The 15,987-nt window shown below is 55.1% G+C and overlaps 4 protein-coding genes across 4 annotated transcripts; 2 read left to right on the top strand and 2 right to left on the bottom strand.

The window, feature by feature from the left end:
* Positions 1-491: 491 nt before the first annotated feature.
* On the top strand, positions 492-1,538 carry CMQ_6933 (mitochondrial acetolactate synthase small; the record flags this gene model as incomplete). The annotated part of the gene is made up of 2 exons (XM_014320619.1): positions 492-1,288; positions 1,358-1,538. The coding sequence occupies 2 exons, from the start codon at positions 492-494 to the stop codon at positions 1,536-1,538; spliced, it is 978 nt and encodes a 325-aa protein (XP_014176094.1).
* A 480-nt stretch (positions 1,539-2,018) lies between these two features.
* On the bottom strand, positions 2,019-3,183 carry CMQ_6958 (ornithine carbamoyltransferase; the record flags this gene model as incomplete). The annotated part of the gene is made up of 4 exons (XM_014320644.1): positions 2,019-2,062; positions 2,134-2,509; positions 2,587-2,811; positions 2,863-3,183. The coding sequence occupies 4 exons, from the start codon at positions 3,181-3,183 to the stop codon at positions 2,019-2,021; spliced, it is 966 nt and encodes a 321-aa protein (XP_014176119.1).
* A 727-nt stretch (positions 3,184-3,910) lies between these two features.
* Positions 3,911-11,036, top strand: CMQ_6810 (pre-rRNA processing protein; the record flags this gene model as incomplete). Its single annotated transcript, XM_014320496.1, has 5 exons — positions 3,911-4,682; positions 4,823-5,716; positions 5,903-6,646; positions 7,101-7,192; positions 7,263-11,036. 5 exons carry the CDS (start codon positions 3,911-3,913, stop codon positions 11,034-11,036), a joined length of 6,276 nt encoding a protein of 2,091 aa, XP_014175971.1.
* A 388-nt stretch (positions 11,037-11,424) lies between these two features.
* CMQ_6795 (vesicle transport v-SNARE protein) lies at positions 11,425-15,046 on the bottom strand (the record flags this gene model as incomplete). Its single annotated transcript, XM_014320481.1, has 5 exons — positions 11,425-11,512; positions 11,584-12,002; positions 12,072-12,253; positions 13,586-14,218; positions 14,491-15,046. 5 exons carry the CDS (start codon positions 15,044-15,046, stop codon positions 11,425-11,427), a joined length of 1,878 nt encoding a protein of 625 aa, XP_014175956.1.
* Between the last annotated feature and the right edge of the window lie 941 nt (positions 15,047-15,987).

The following is a 15,987-nucleotide window of genomic DNA, read 5'->3' as shown; positions in this document are numbered from 1 at the left end:
ACGAGGCGTCCACTAGAAAAGATCAGAGTGCAGCTCTCTTGTTTGCTATGATACCGGGAAGGCTGCATCCACTTCTGGACTTTTTTTTTGCCCGGAGGAGCTTCGCGAGATAATAGTCGGACATGCTCGACCAATAACTCTGTACACGAAGCTGCAAGCGCCCTAGACCCCGCAAAATCATTATCCCGTCTCCGACATCTCAGGTCGCCAAACCTTGCAGCGTGGGGAATCCGTCCAACGCCTGTAAATTTTTATTAGTGCGATCTCGGACTTCTTTTTTCGTCTGTCTCAGCTACTCCTCCGACTCTCTGAGTCATTCACAACGAGAGGAGACGACACAGGGAACCAATTGGTCTGCCAACCCCCTGGCCTCGTGTCCCGAATATTTATATACTCCCTGGGGCACTGTCCCCTGGTCGACGCTTGTTTTTCCTTGTCTTTCTGGATCTCCTCCAGTTTCTGACTTCGAACCTCGTCGTCAATACTTCACCATGGCGTCCCGTCGCCTCTTGCTGTCCACGCCCTGGCGAGCAGCATCGTCTGGCGCGCTGCGCACCGCCAATGGCAGCCAGTCTGCCTGCCCCGCGTCCGTCTCGGCCCTCCGCCATAGCTCCACGAGCAGCTCAACCTCTGCTATTGCCTACAAGGCCCTCCGCCGTCGACAGGCTCCGCTACCCACCAGCGATGCCCCGTCGTCCTGGTCGGCCCAGTCAGCCGTCTCCAACATCCTCTACGAGACGCCCATGCCGTCGATGGCCCCGGCCAAGCGCCACATCCTCAACTGTCTCGTCCAGAACGAGCCAGGTGTGCTGTCACGTGTGTCTGGCATTTTGGCCGCTCGCGGCTTCAACATCGACTCCCTCGTCGTCTGCAGCACCGAGGTCGTCGACTTGTCCCGCATGACCATTGTTCTCACCGGCCAGGACGGCGTGGTGGAGCAGGCCCGCCGCCAGCTCGAGGACCTGGTGCCCGTCTGGGCTGTCCTGGACTACACCAGCGCTGCGCTTGTCCAGCGAGAGCTCCTGCTGGCCAAGATCAACATCCTCGGCCCCGAGTACTTTGAGGAGCTTCTCGCCCATCACCGCGAGATAACCGCTGGTGGTCCTGAGGACGAGGCCGTCGCCGAAGCGAGCCTCGAACAGATTAGCCAAGACTTTCATCCGAGCCACCTGGCCGCCAGCCAGGCTCTCCGCCACAAACACGAGCATCTCAAGAGCATCACCTACTTTACTCACCAGTTCGGCGGCAAGGTCCTCGACATCAGCACTAACAGCTGCATTGTCGAAGTGTAAGTCAACAGCTGCTCCATATCATGTTTAATTCTGTGAATGCAAGCAGCTTCTAATGTGTTGAATAGCTCCGCGAAGCCAACGCGGATCGACTCGTTCCTCAAGCTCATTGCTCCCTTTGGCATCCTTGAGTCGGCTCGGACGGGCCTGATGGCTCTGCCACGCTCACCCCTCTACGGCCCAGACGAGGGCAGCCCGGCGAAGGAGGCAGACGAGGTTGTGGACGCGACCATGCTCCCGCCCGGTTAAACTTCGTAGCTGGCTTGGTGTTTTGCGGTTTGCGAATATGGTTGTATCGCGATAATTTCAGATCTTATTGTTCTGCCCTACATGCTTCGTCGTCATGCAATGGCGGCCAGGCCAGGTGTTATCGTCTCGCCAGCAGGAGCTGCATCGAGAGATTATGCTCGTTCTACGCACATACGTGTTTCCACAACAACTTTTTCTGCAACAAAGCCTTTCTATCAGATCGCAATACTTCTTTACAGATTTGTATAAGTCTACCTTAGTCATGTACTGAAAGAGTAAGATTGTAAGGAGAGAGTGCAAACGCTGATATCGATGTACGGCCTTGTGGCTTGTTAGGTGGCGAAGTTTGTGACCGTAGAAGGAGCGGAGAGAAAGGCTACGAGGTTTATGTATCGTTTATTCTTGTCTATCCCTCCCGGAAGCATGCAGCCGATGCTGAATTGTTCAGGGCTGGCAAATTGATTTGTTTTTTTTATAGAATTAGACAATGACTCCCTTGTTCACGACAAACGCATCCAGAGCGGCTACATACATCCAACCGTCAGTAAAATAGTTTCTCAGCAGGGAGGCTGATTTGTAGAGACGAAAGACTTACCCATCGCTGCCCACAGCCGATTTTCGGCTTCCTGGAAAACGAGGGACTGCGGGCCGTAGAAGACCTCGTCGGCCACCTCCTCCGGGTGCCGTGGCAGACAGTGCATGAACTTCCAGCTCGGCTTGGCGCCGCCTCGCGCCGCCAGCTCATTGGTTATCTGGTAGCCCGCAAATGACGCCAGCCGCTTCTTGGCCTCGGCCTCCTGACCCATCGATACCCAGGTGTCGGTCACCAGAATGTCGGCGTCCTTAATGGCCTCCTCCGGCCGCGTCGTCTCGATGAGCTTGCTGCTGGAGCCAGAAGACTGGATCAGCGACCGCATCCGGTCTGGGATGCCGTATCCCTTGGGCGAGGCCACGGCAACGTCAACGCCCAGCTTGAAGCAGCCAATGGCCAGGTCGAAGAGAACATTGTTAGAGTCACCAATCCAAGCCACCTTCTTTCCCTCCAGACCAAAAGGCCGCCGCTGCCAGGGGCAGTTGCCGGAAACGCCTCGTGGATAGTGAGGAAATCGGCAATGGTCTGGAGCGGGTGGAAGTCGGCCGACAGAGCATTGATAACAGGAACAGATGAGTCCTTAGCCAGGCCGGTCACGTCTGAATGCGGTCCGACACGAGCCACGATGGCAGATGTCATGGACGAGATCACCTTGGAGGTGTCCAGAAGAGATTCGTTGACCTGTCCCGATCGTCAGTCTTGTGCGTACCGCATTGGAGAGACATCACCAACCCCCAGCTGGATGTCGTCCTTGCCCAAAAACATGGGATGGCCGCCCATCATAGACACGGCAGATTCGGTCGATACCCGGGTCCGTGTACTTCGCTTGCTGAACATGAGAGCCACTGCCGGACCAGATAGACTGCCCTTTAGCTTTTCAGGGAAGTTCCCTGCCTTGTAGGCTGCCTTGTACTCTGCGGCATTGAGGACAAGCTTGGCAAGCTCATTCGACGACAGGTCTGCAATGGACATGAGATGCCGGGGCGTAGAGTATGCCCTGGTTTGAATGTTCCGCGAAAATGTGCTCGCGGCACGGAAAAACGAGGACCGCATGACTGGTTCTATGCTGATTGAAAGGTAACTATGTTGGATGACCGACACAACAACGATACTTTGTCCAGTATGTCAAGATAAAATTCAGATAAAATTGTCCCCAATAGATTAAGTCCCCCAAGCGAGTTGGAGTACTGTCGAATCGGTCACGAAAGGTCGTGTCTATGCACTTTTATGACTACAAAATCACCAGCGCGTGACGAGATTGAAAAAAAAAGCTTTTATCCGCCTCGCCAATTGACTCATTTGTACGATAAAGCTGTTGATGCCCGTTGTGAGTGCGCACAGTATATAGCACCGTAGCATAACTGTGTTTGTACTCTGCATGTTTTATTCACCAATTTCTGACCAATAACACATAGCGCATTTATGGCAGTGGCGATCAACCGAAACATGGACCCGCATAGTCGCGCCAGTCACGTGCATATCCATATAGGTGCCTAGCCGGTGATGTAATCAAAGTCAATCTATAAGTGGGCTTACTACGCTGTATTGCTGCCCTCTGTAACAAGTAACAACAGCACTGTTGTCTTGCCCTCCACTTGCTGCCTCACTCTCGCCTTACTGACTGGTAAAAACAATAAACATCGTCCTGTGTAGCGACGTGACGCCCTACCGTTCCGCAATCGCTTTGCTTGGGCCGATACCACTATTTCCCACACTCATCTTCATCCCCATCTAAGCTAACACGAAAGCCGGCTGGGACTGAGCAACAACAACATACAGCATGGCTGACTCTGAAGAGCGGTCGCCTCTGCTTTCATCGACCGAAGCCGGGCCATCCAGCCGTAGGAATACCCACACGGCAGAAGAGACCACGCCACTGCTGGTCAAAAAACGGGATGAGCCCGCGCAACCACACGGTGGCAGCAGCGCCTCGTCTTCTCTCTCGCGTCTGATCGATGGCAGCAAGCCCGGTCGGGCAGGAAAACAGAAGTCCAAACGATGGCCGACGCTCATCGCGATACTCCTGCTTGGACTTTCATCAGCTGGAATATTGCTGTTTGCGTACGTCGTTCCGGCAGCTGTTGAAGAGTACGCCAAACAGGGCCTGGTGGTGGAGCCGACAAACCTGTCTCTAGAATCCATCACAGTCGACGGAGTACGCGCCCGGATTCAGGCCAACTTTCGGTTGGACGGTTCGAAAGTGGAAAACGTCCACGTCAGGCGTATCGGCAGAGCAGCTACTTGGGCTGTGGGGAAACTGGGGACAGAGAACATGACGGTGAACGTGTTTCTCCCCGAATACGGCAACGTTCTGCTGGGGTCTGCAGAAATCCCGCCGCTTGTCGTCAGCCTTGTGGATGGCCACACTACCGCTATCGACTTCGTTGCCGATCTTGCCCCGGGTGATGCAAACGGCATTCGAAGCATCGCCAACGAATGGCTGGAAGGGCGGCTTGGCTCTCTGCGGGTCCAAGGGAAAGCAGACATCAAGCTGAAGTCAGGCGCCATTCCCTTGGGCACACACTCCGTATCCGAGTCGCTAGTTTTTGAAGGTCAATACCTCTACCGTTCCTTTGCATCGCTGTACTTCGGAGAAAAGACTATTTTGTAATGGGGCTGCAGGAGAGGGAAGGGAGGACGAGAAACTCTCAAAAATGTCATGTCTTAGGATGAATGCTGATAAATTGAATAGCCGACGACCTGCCTGCAATTCCTCAGTATAGCATCGATCGCGTCATATTCGAGGAGGTCGATACGCCAGACAATAGCAGCAAAGCTATGGGTGCCGAGGTGCTGATATCTGCGTTTAACGAGTTTCCCGTCCAGCTGAATATTCCCTCTCTCGGATTCGAAATTCTTGTTCCCGACTGCAACCCTCTCGATCCTTACATCTTGGTTGCCGATGCTGTAACGGAGCCGGTCGAAGTACGCCCCCGGTCTCTTGTCGTCGTCGAGGTCAACGGCACAGTCCAGGAGCTACCCGAATCCTTGACGGCTCGCTGTCCAGACTCTACTTCGTCGCCGCTCGACCTCCTGTTGAAACATTATATGAGTGGTGATGAAGCGACTGTTTTTGTCCGTGGAAAGAGTCAGCACTTGGACGGTACGCCAGACTGGATTAGCGACATCTTGTCCAGTGTTACGGTTCCGGTTCCCTTTCCGGGCCGGTCGTTCGACAACATCATCCGCAATTTCTCCTTGACAGATGTCCATTTCAGCCTGCCAGATCCTATGGCCGACCCGGACGACCCTGACTCCAACCCGACCGTATCCGGCACGATTCTTGCCGTCGCCGGGCTGCCGTCGGAAATGAACTTCGCCATCAATGTCACCAAAGTCCGAGCCGATGCCGACGTCATCTATCATAACAAAAAGCTGGGTGAGCTCCATTTGAGCAAGTGGCAAGCTGCGAACTCGACTATGACAAAAGCTACAGCCGATCATGAAGCAATGCTCACGATCCAGTCGCACATCAAGAAGGCCCCGCTCATTGTTACGGACGGAGACGTTCTTACGGAAATCATCCAGAAACTCTTTTTCGATGGGGCGGAAGTGAATTTGGACATCAACGCGCTGGTTGACATCCGTGTGAATACGGTGCTCGGGCAGTTCACGTTGAAGGATGTTCCTGCCGCCGGGAATGTGCCAATTAAACGTCTGTACTAGCCTTCTTTCAGCATTGCAGCTTGTCAGTTACTTAAATGCGTGGGAACACGACGTGGGCCGTTCTTGCAGTTTCACGCAACAGGTATAACTAACTGTTCTGGTATAGCCATTCCTATTGGAAATCCCGATGAACTAGACCTTCAGGTCGGCAGCATTCGCATCTTGGACACTACACCGATATCAATCACACTGGGGGCTTTGGTGAACATCACCAATCCTACCGACTACACAGCACACATCCCTTACATTAGCATTCACATCCTGAACAACAACACCGTCATTGGAACTAGTATTGCCAAGGACATCGACATCAGGAAAGGCAAGAATACAAACATTGCCGTTACTGCAATTTGGAACCCATCGATGAGCGGCAAATATGGCCTTCAAGTCGGCCGCGATCTCCTGTCCCAATATATTTCCGGCTTCAATACAAGCGTCACGATAAAAACATACCACGATAGCATACCCTTTCAGCCTGCGCTTGGGATTGCCCTCTCCAAATTCAACTTCACGCTTCCCACTCCACGTTTGCGACTTCCCGGCCCAGATCATGGCAACGGCGACGGAGACCAAGACGACCAAACGAAAAAACACAGCTTCATTCGCACTGCCACCTTTCACATATTCTCATCTAGGGCATCGTTCGGCCTAGTCTCACCACTTGAAGAAAACACGCTTTACATTGAGACAGTCCATGCCACTGCTTTCTACAACCACACTGAGCTTGTCGGAACTATTGACTCTGACGCTACATTTGCTGTTCCGCCCGGACTTTCTGAGACTCCCAAGTTGCCGGTGGAGTGGTCTCCCGACTCGGTCGGATTCGACAAGGTTCGCAAGGCTCTTGGTGGTGAGCTCAAATTAGACGCAAAAGCTCAGGTGAACGTTAGGCTGGGTGCTTGGCGAGAGACCATCTCATATGTTGGCCAGGGAATCGGTGCCCGCGTTCGACCATAGTTCCACTAGATGATGTTAGATTTCACAACGGTACATGCATATTTCCCCTAGGATATGGGGTTGGCGTTTGGGTAGCCTTGGGATTATCAGATTGGAACACCCGTTGTTGGTATGGTTTGTTTAGCTCCATTTATATATTCTCTTTAGAGGTCTTTATTGGCGACAATGGAAACTATTAGCCAAGACCACCAGAAGCTAGAATGGCATCTGACAGCTGCCATTAGTCATCAAGAGGGGCACGAGTTTTTCTAATCGATAAGATAAAGAACAAAAAAAAAAGTAGAACTTTGTAGATAATTTTTCGCAGCAGTCTTTCTCAACGGCCTGACCCTACAGCAAATCCCCAGTCTCGTGGGCCAACCTTTCCAAGATGGCAGAGACGTCGCTAGAAGAGCGGCTTGCAAAGATCCGCTCCCCCAATCTCGAAAGCCAAAAACAGGTGAACAGCCCAAACATGTGGTCCGTAATTGTGCTTGTACTCTGGCTCAGCTAACCGGTGTTTTTTTCAGACCGCCATCGTCCTCCATGCCGTCGAATCCACGCTCAAGGAGCAGAAGGCTGAGGCCACACCGACAGCCTACTTTGCGGCTCTGCTGGCACTCCTGAGCCAGGCGGTGGGCGAGGATTCTTCCAAAAAGAACCTTGACACATCCATCATCTACCTTCTCGACCTCGTCACGCCGTCAGCACCTCACGCACTGCTTCGGGCCAAATTCACGCAGATTCTGAGCTCGCTGGCACCAGTGTTCACGCTCCCAAATGCGGATGCACCGTTGATACGTCCGTCTATCGGCTGCTTGGAGTCGTTGCTGCTGGCGCAGGACTCGGCGGCCTGGGAGCTGTCGGCCGCACAGATCAGCCCGCGTCGGGCAGTAGCCGGCCTGCTGACATTGTCGGTCGACCCGCGGCCAAAGGTGCGCAAGCGGGCGCTAGAGGCACTCCGCAAGGTGCTTGACTCGCCTCCGCCAGGCCCGACGTTAGACCACCCGGCCAGCGCCATGTGTGCAGAGACGGCTATGGCCAGCCTCAAGGAGCTGGCAGATCGTGTCCGACAGGGCAAGAAGGACAAGAACAGTGACAAGAACGCGGCCAAGGGATTGCACGATCCGGACCTGATCCACGCGCTGCAGCTGGTGCGGTCGATCGCCGGCTCGACGGGTGGTTGGCCGGGCAAGAAGATCGAGCAGCTGTGCGAGCTCCTGCTCTCGATCGCGCGCACTGGCAACGACCACATGTCGGTGGCGGTGCTGGAGGTGTTTGAGATGATCTTCCAGGGCATGACAGACGAAATCGCAACGTCCAAGCTGACGCGGCTGCTCGAGATCATCGGTGAGCTGAAGCCGGCACCCAACGACACACAGCTGCTGCCGCCGTGGATCGCAATCCTGTCGCGGGGTTACGACGTATCGGCACAGGTCGAGCCGGAGGAGACGTTCTACCGGCTGCCGGAGCTGTTCGCCATGGTGACGCCGTACCTAGAGTCACCGTCGGCTAACATCCGGGTGTCGGCGGCCGAGTGTTTGGTCTCGTTCCTGGTCAACTGCGTGCCCAAGCAAGTGGTGGTGGAGCCGTCGGTGTACGACGAGAAGGTGTTGGCTAAGCTGGCGGCGATCGGCGGCGAGCTGCTTACGGTGCGGTATCAGGCCGCGGCTGAAGAGGTCTTTGGCGTGCTCGGGGCCATGTTTGACGCGCTGCGGTGGCGGGCAGAACCGTACCTCTTAGATATCACCAAGACGATCGGCGATCTCCGCGGCAGCGATGCGTTTGTGCTGAAGAAGGAGGCCGACAAGCTCCTCGGCATGGCGATCCGTGCCATGGGCCCCGGGACCGTGCTCCAGGTGTTGCCGCACAATCTAACGCGGGCGTCGTCGCAACATCCAGGCCGGGCTTGGCTTCTGCCGCTGTTCCGAGACTTCACGACCAACACGAAGCTGGAGGATTTCAAGACCATCTTCGTGCCACTGAGTACCGTGCTGTACCAGACTGTGCTCGACAACGGTGATGCCGAGAAGACGACCGAGGTCAAGATCTTTGAGACGATCGTGCAGCAGATCTGGTCGATCCTGCCGGGCTACTGCGACCTGCCGCTGGATGCGAAGACGGCCTTTGACAGCGACTTTGCCCAGCTCCTGGCCAATCTGCTCTACCAGCAGGTGGGCTTACGGCTGGACGTGTGTCGAGCGCTCAAGGGACTGATCGAGTCCAACCAGGCGATCGCAGCGGTTGATGAGGATGAAGAGGAGGACATGTACCTCCAGAGCCGGGTCTCGCGAGCGGAGGCGCGTGCCAACCTAGAGCACTTGGGCACGTTTGCGAGCCAGTACCTGGCCGTGCTGTTCAACGTGTACGGGCAGACGCTGGCGCAGTCGCGCGGCCCGATCCTGCAGACGATCAACGCCTTCCTCAGCATCACGCCAATGGCAGACCTGGTGCGTTCGTTTGACGAGGTGTGCAAGCTGCTGGCGGCCGAGTTGCAGGTGACGGCGGCGACGGGGGCCAACGCGGAGAAGCAGCAGCCCAAGGGCGCGGCCGCACAGGTGCCGTCGATAAGCCTGACTCTGATGGACCTGGTCATCACTATGTCGCTGCACCTGCCGCGTGAGAGCTATGCTGCGCTGTTCGAGATCGCGACGCTGGCGCTGGCCAAAGACGACGACGCGCCGCTGCAGAAGAAGGCGTACAAGCTGATCCCGCGGCTGGCCGACTCGGCCGTCGGTCGCGTGGCCCTAGCCGAGCGCCACGAGGCACTGCAGACGCTGATGTTGTCCAGTGCCGACAAGGTGACGGCGCCGGCGCGGCGCGAACGGCTGGCAGCACTGGCGGCTCTGGTGCCGCTGCTGCCCGACGAGGCGCTGCACTTTATCCCAGCCACGCTGTCTGAGGTCGTCATCAGCTGCAAGGAACACAACGAGCGCGCGCGCGAGGCCGCCTTCGACATCCTCGTGACCATGGGCCGCCGCATGGTGGCCGCCAACGGAGCCCGCATCGACAACAGCAAGGTGCCCAACATGCCGGCAGACGCGCCGGCCGTGGCCGCCAGTCTCGAGGAGTTCTTCACCATGGTCAGCGCCGGTCTGGCCGGCTCGACGCCGCACATGATCTCCGCCTCCATCACAGCTATCACGCGTGTGCTGTACGAGTTCCACGCCATGCTGGACCGGCCATCTCTCGAGGACCTGGTCCAGACCGTCGACCTCTTCCTAACGTCCAACAACCGCGAGATCGTGAGCAGCGTGCTGGGTTTCGTCAAAGTGTGCGTCATCAGCCTGCCGGTCGACATGATCAGCGTGCGGCTGCCCACACTGATCCCGAACCTGATGGTGTGGAGCCACGAGCATAAGGGCCACTTCCGCTCCAAGGTCAAGCACATCCTGGACCGCATGGTGCGGCGCTTCGGCTTCGATATCGTGTACAACAACTGTCCGGAGCAGGACCGCAAGCTGATCACCAACATCCGCAAGACCAAGGAGCGCAACAAGCGGAAGAAGAAGGAGGCCAAGGAGGCGGGCATCGCTGCCGGCGACGACAGCAGCGACGATGAGGCCGATGCACGCGAAGGGGGCCAGTTCGAGAGCGGTTTCGACCAGGCGCTGTATAGTAGCGACGACGACGAAGATGACGACGACAACGAGAATGGTGACGGCGACGACGGCCAAGCACGTAAGAAGCGCGGCAGCAAGGGCGGCAATGCCTACATCATCGAGGAGGAGGGCGAGCCGCTGGATTTGCTGGACCGCAAAGCCATGGCCAGCATCTCGTCGACGCGGCCGGTCAAGCTGCGCAAGCCGAACAAGGGCAAGGCGCGGTTCAATGCCGACGGAAAGCTGGTGCTGGATGGTGCCAGCGGTAGCGACGGCATGGATGTCGACCAGGAAGAAGGTGATGGTGGCAGCAGTGGCGTCAATGCGTACATGGCTGCCATGACAGGCAAGGACGTGCCGAAGCGGGGTTTCCGAGGCAAGCTCAAGTGGTCCAACAAGAAGGGCCAGGGCGATGGTGACGACGACGACGACGGCATGACCGACGCCGACGCTGCAGGCATCAAGTCGAAGCTGGACAAGAGCCCTGGCGGACGACGAGGAGACAGACAGTCCTTCCGTGGTGGTGGTGGTGGCAGAGGACGGGGTGGCAGCCAGAGAGGAGGCGGAGGTGGTGGTGACCGGGGCGGTGAACGGGGCGGCCGTAGCGGACGTGGGTCGTTTGGACGGCGCGGCCTGGGTGAAGACAAGCGGAGATCGTCAGGAGGCGGTGGCGTTGGCAAGTCGTGGCCGAAGAAGCGGTAATTCGGTGGAAACGACCAGGAGCTGACCAGTAAATAAGAGTCTCGAGGTCGAGCAGCAGGAAAACACTCGGCGTTGATCGGATTTCTGCTTCTTTTGTTTATCTTGTTCAGTTTGGTTGCCTTGTTGGTGATTTTAGATAGCAGTTCGGTCATTGTCACGAGACTGGGAAAAGAAAAAGCATGTTGATCTATGAACACATGGGAGCACTCTATCCGGAAGGATGCACATGAACACTCTTTCGGAAGGCACGCACACGAGCACTCCATCCAGAAGGCATGTACACGACTACATCCGGAAGGCGCATCTGTCTTGACACCACACAGAAAATGACTGATTATATAATACAAACTCCATGTAACGCCTGCCTCCAAACACGCACAACACACGGTCACCGGAACTTGCTGACAATGACAGCCACGATGAGAAGAACGAGGATCGTGATTATGGCAATGGTGATCAGCCGATTCGTAGCCATCCTGTAGACATCCAGTTAGCACAGAACAGCCGAAGAACACATCCCTGGGAGGCAAGCAGGCGGCTACAGTACCTACGCGCCATGTCGCGCAGTGTCTTCACGCTGCGGTCCACATAGCCCTCGCTCTCAAGCAGCATATCGGTCGTATGCTGAATGACGCTGCGCTGGCGGTCCAGGTCGGCCAGCGTGCTGGCCCCGATGGCCTCCGTTTCGTTGGCCAGTGCTTGGCTGTTCTTCAACCGCTGCGTGCTTCGGTCCAGCCGATCCGTGCCCGACAGCAGCTGCTGCCGCTGCTCCAGCTGCGCGTCGCCCGAGCCTGCGCCCGGATAGTCCGTGTATCGGCTGCCAAATAGCGCCGCCCGGTCGTCAGCCAGCGCCTGCAGCTTGCGTCGGTGGCTGTCCACGTCCGTCTCGTAGTTTCGGAAGCGCTGGTTGACGCGTGCCCGCCCGCTCGACGGAATGTTCTGCTTCTCCAGTTTCATCTGACTGATCTGAGGCAGATTGTCAGCGCCCGCACAGAAAAGGCAAAAGGCAAAAAGGGGCCCGGACAAGATACACACCAGCTCGTCGGCTTCCTCCAGCGCACGTTCGGCCTGGCTGATGGCCGCCTTGCGCGGCTCGCCGCCCAGGTCGGGGATCTGGTCCAGCTTCTGAGTCAGATCGGCCTGCACGACGCGAAACTCGGCTTCGTAACTGGCGAACAGCTCGCTGCCCACATCGGTGTCCAGAGGGTTAGCCATGGCTGCAGAGCAACGCCAATACGGAAAATTATCGCTAGTTTGAACAGGACGTAAACAATAATCAATAATGGATGCGCTGCGCTGTTAGCAAATAGGTGAGCTGATGATTGATTGCTTGCCTCGAGATAGCCAAAACGCTCCGGAAACGCTGTTCCTGCTACTCCGTACTATAAGTCAGTGGTAAATGGGGTGGCGCCTTCATTATCGGATTAGTCACGGCATGTGACCAGTCGAGCCCCGCTAATCGAATATGCAAGCGAAAGCACCGCAAGCGATCTTTTCGAGGACTAAACTATTAGTAAGTTACGTCGCCATGTCCCCCTCAGTTAGTTATAAAGGCGTATCCGCGCAGAGAAACCCGGACGTTGATTACTTGAACAGAGTCGGGCAAAGGCTTTAGTAGGCAGAGTAGAGGGAGGGAACCGTCATACAAGGCTGTGTATGATAATCGTAATCGTACTTACGGCCGCGCGCCTGTTAAAGCTATCAACTTACACTGTTTCCGTATTTGCCATAAAACAGTGAGTAAAATACGTTACGTAGTATGTGTTTTACCTGTCTCCCATCCGAGAACCTGTCTACTATGAAATGTTCAATGCCTGCAATTTTCCCTCCAGTGTCTTCTTGCCGCTTCTCCTCCCTTCTTTGCCCGCCCGACGGCCGGGTTTGCCTGCTGGTTTCCCGCCCTGTTTCTTCGCCTCCCGTTTTTCCGCCATAACGAGGGCTTCTTCGTATTTCGCTGTTTCTTCCACGTTTAGGTCTTCCCAACCTACATCTTTGAGAATCCTTCCGACGAGCTGCGCATATCTCAAGTGGCTGGCCACCGGCTTGGTCGCATCGACGTTCTCAACGCCATACACATTTTGTATGCGCTGTAACCCTGCTACACCGAATTGAACGCAGCCGGTGCGGTGGAGAAACCCGAGCATGCTGTCGTTTTCAGAGAATACATTTATCACACGGCCAAAAGCAGCACTTCGCAAGGCCGCCCAGACGTAGCTGGCAGACGGAGCTGGAGTTCCTATCATGATCACATTCTCCACCAGCCCAAAAGCGCGTCGTTCTGAAAGGCTCATGAGGCACGTGTATATGACTCTGGCGCCGAGGCCGTATCCGAGAAGAGAGATACCACGCTCGCCGTAGACCTTGTTAGCTATGGCATCGGCGAGGGCCTGGCCAACCTTGTCTGCGCGGACCATTCCCACACTCCACGGGTTATCAACAATTTTGCTGATTTTAAGCAATCCTTCCGGCCATGCAAAAGCCTTTAGGCTAGCCACTACTGTTATCATTGTTAGTTTAAGTGAGCTTGACACAGTTAGACGAGCTCTCACCGTTGCGGTTAGCGAATTCCTTCTTGGCGTTCTGCCAGGCTGTGCTTGTCGCCATGATTTCGAGCGAACTCCCGACTTTTGAAAGCGTTTCATCCTCCCAGCCCAACACATAAGACTCGCTGTTGTCGCCGAGGACGCGCCAAGGGTTGATGGCATCTTGCTTCTGGGACATCCAACCGTTGATCCCAATGGAAAGACGAAGTCTTCGGTCGTTTGGGGGAACAGTATCTGCTTCAGGAGCCTCACCATTCTGCTGCTCTCCATGCAGGGGAAGCAATGAAGTGTCCTGTATATCTCTGGTGAATGTCTCCAGTGTCTTTGCCGTTGTCCCCCGAGGCCCACATATTCCAAAGAAAATGCATGTTGCCAGGCCCCCGTCTGCCAATGTACCCATTGTTCCAAGCACACTCGCTGCAGCCGTCGGACCTAATCCCTTTCCAGCAGAAACGGAGCCTATTTGAACGTCGAGCAAGGGAGTGGCTAGCACGACATTATTGACAGCCATAGGGCCACCGCCACCTTTTCCTCTCTTCTCTTTTTTCGCATCTTCCGTCTTTGCTAGGACAGTTTCGGTGTATGCTCTATGTGCGGCGTGGGATAGCCCTCGGGCGACACGTGCCTCATCTTTGGCGACTATATGGGCAGGAACACGGAGATGGGCTGCCATTCGAAGAACAAACACGCGCGAATAAGCAGTGTAGCTCTCGAGGGATAACAGTAATAAGATTGTGGCATGCAAAAGGAGTTGTCGCTTTTCCATCGGACATTGAGCAAGTGTCAGTGATGGGCTCGTGCATGTGCTAGCCGGTGAGGCAGCCACACCGGCTATTTGGCTGCTTTCTTGTAAAGTTAGCTCGAAGCGAGTCAAAGTATGGCTTCGCCAAGGAGTTGAAGTGTTTCCTTACCACCAGAGGGCAGTCGGACACCACGGCCACCTGGCTTATCAGCAGTCACACTTGGCCTGTTCGGTCCTCCTCTTCCAGATGATCTTTGGGGTAGCTTGCCATTCTGGGCCTTGCCACGCTGCTGGGACTGGTTGGGCGGCTGGTCTCTGGCAGCTGAAATCTCGGTGAACCTTTTGGTGACCGCAACTTGCCACTTGTTGAGGGCTGCAATAGCCTCCTTTTTCAGTTCTGCTTGCACTCCATCTGGCTCTTCCTTCCCATCAGTCTCAGACTTCGATGGGCTGTTGTTAGGGTTCTTGTCAGTTGCACCTGGTTCTGTTTTATTGAAGCTACCCTTAACAACAATGTTCACGGGCACGCTGTGAAGGAGCGGCACAATCGGTGAGTCGAAGACTAGGACTATCTGCTGTAGCATTTCATCTGTGATGGATGTGACCAAAAGCAATAGCTCCTCCTTCTCTGGTGTCGTCAAAATCTCGCTCAAGTCTGCCTCGCGCCGAGAGACAACGGGCGCTCCTCGTCCACCGCCGCGTTGCGAGCCTCCTCGAGGAGCCATGGTATCGTCGGCTTTAATCTGAAGGGCTATACCAGGTATGAATGATTTTGTTTCTTGCCATGCTTCGTGTGGTGGTTGTTCTTGTTCTGCACTTGTATTCGAAATCGCATGGGAAATCAAGCTGGGTGTGGGTCGGAGAGGTGAGGCCATATTGAGGTGGGAAAACCCACGATGCAAAGGTAGTAATAGCTTGTTACCTCTCTGGGAAGGAGCTATCTAAGAGTATTTCTTGAGAAAAGTGACATCAGTCAGAAACTTAGTGAATGGGGCCGAGAAAGCAATAATAGCGTCCAAACTTCTACGTGCGACCGCATAGGACTGGCAATGCCACCACCGTCACATTCGCTATGCGGGAAGGAGCGAGTGATACAGCTGGTTTGGCCTCAACTTCCTTTCACTAACCATCTTGTCGGTCTAATAATGGAGGTGTCTGGGTCGTGCATTTCCCTTTCCAGACAGCAAGCTTTCCTGACCACCGTGCTTTCCCTCCCGTTTGTGTGGTGGCCAGACGTCGTTTCCATACTGCTTGTTGCGAAACAAAGACGAAGGGCACACAAGCACACAGGCACACGAATACACGGTAACAAAGTAGTCATGCCGGTACTCAGATGCATCTTCCCACCAATGGATATCTAGTAGGCATAATATGCGGTGTCGAATTGACAAGAAGCTTGGCAGCGCGGACGGCATAGGACGCAAATAGTCGCATCTTTTTATACTCCTGGAACATTTCGATTGCAACGTCCAAATATTACAACAGAGTATTTTCTAGCATTGTTCTAATGTGCTCACCTTAAGGAAGGAGCACTTTGCTTTTATATCAGCCTATCGATTAGACTGCTTCTAAGTCAAAGTAGCTTATGTACTCATAGTGCGAAATGTTTACTTCTACAGTGCGATTTATATTCCTCCTTATCTTACAGCAGTCACTTACCCGGCAA

The sequence above is a fragment of the Grosmannia clavigera genome, assembly GCF_000143105.1.
Source record: "Grosmannia clavigera kw1407 unplaced genomic scaffold GCSC_108, whole genome shotgun sequence".
NCBI classification, from domain to species: domain Eukaryota; kingdom Fungi; phylum Ascomycota; class Sordariomycetes; order Ophiostomatales; family Ophiostomataceae; genus Leptographium; species Leptographium clavigerum.
The sequence above is the reverse complement of the archived record's forward strand: the minus strand, read 5'-3'. Positions and strand labels throughout refer to the sequence as shown.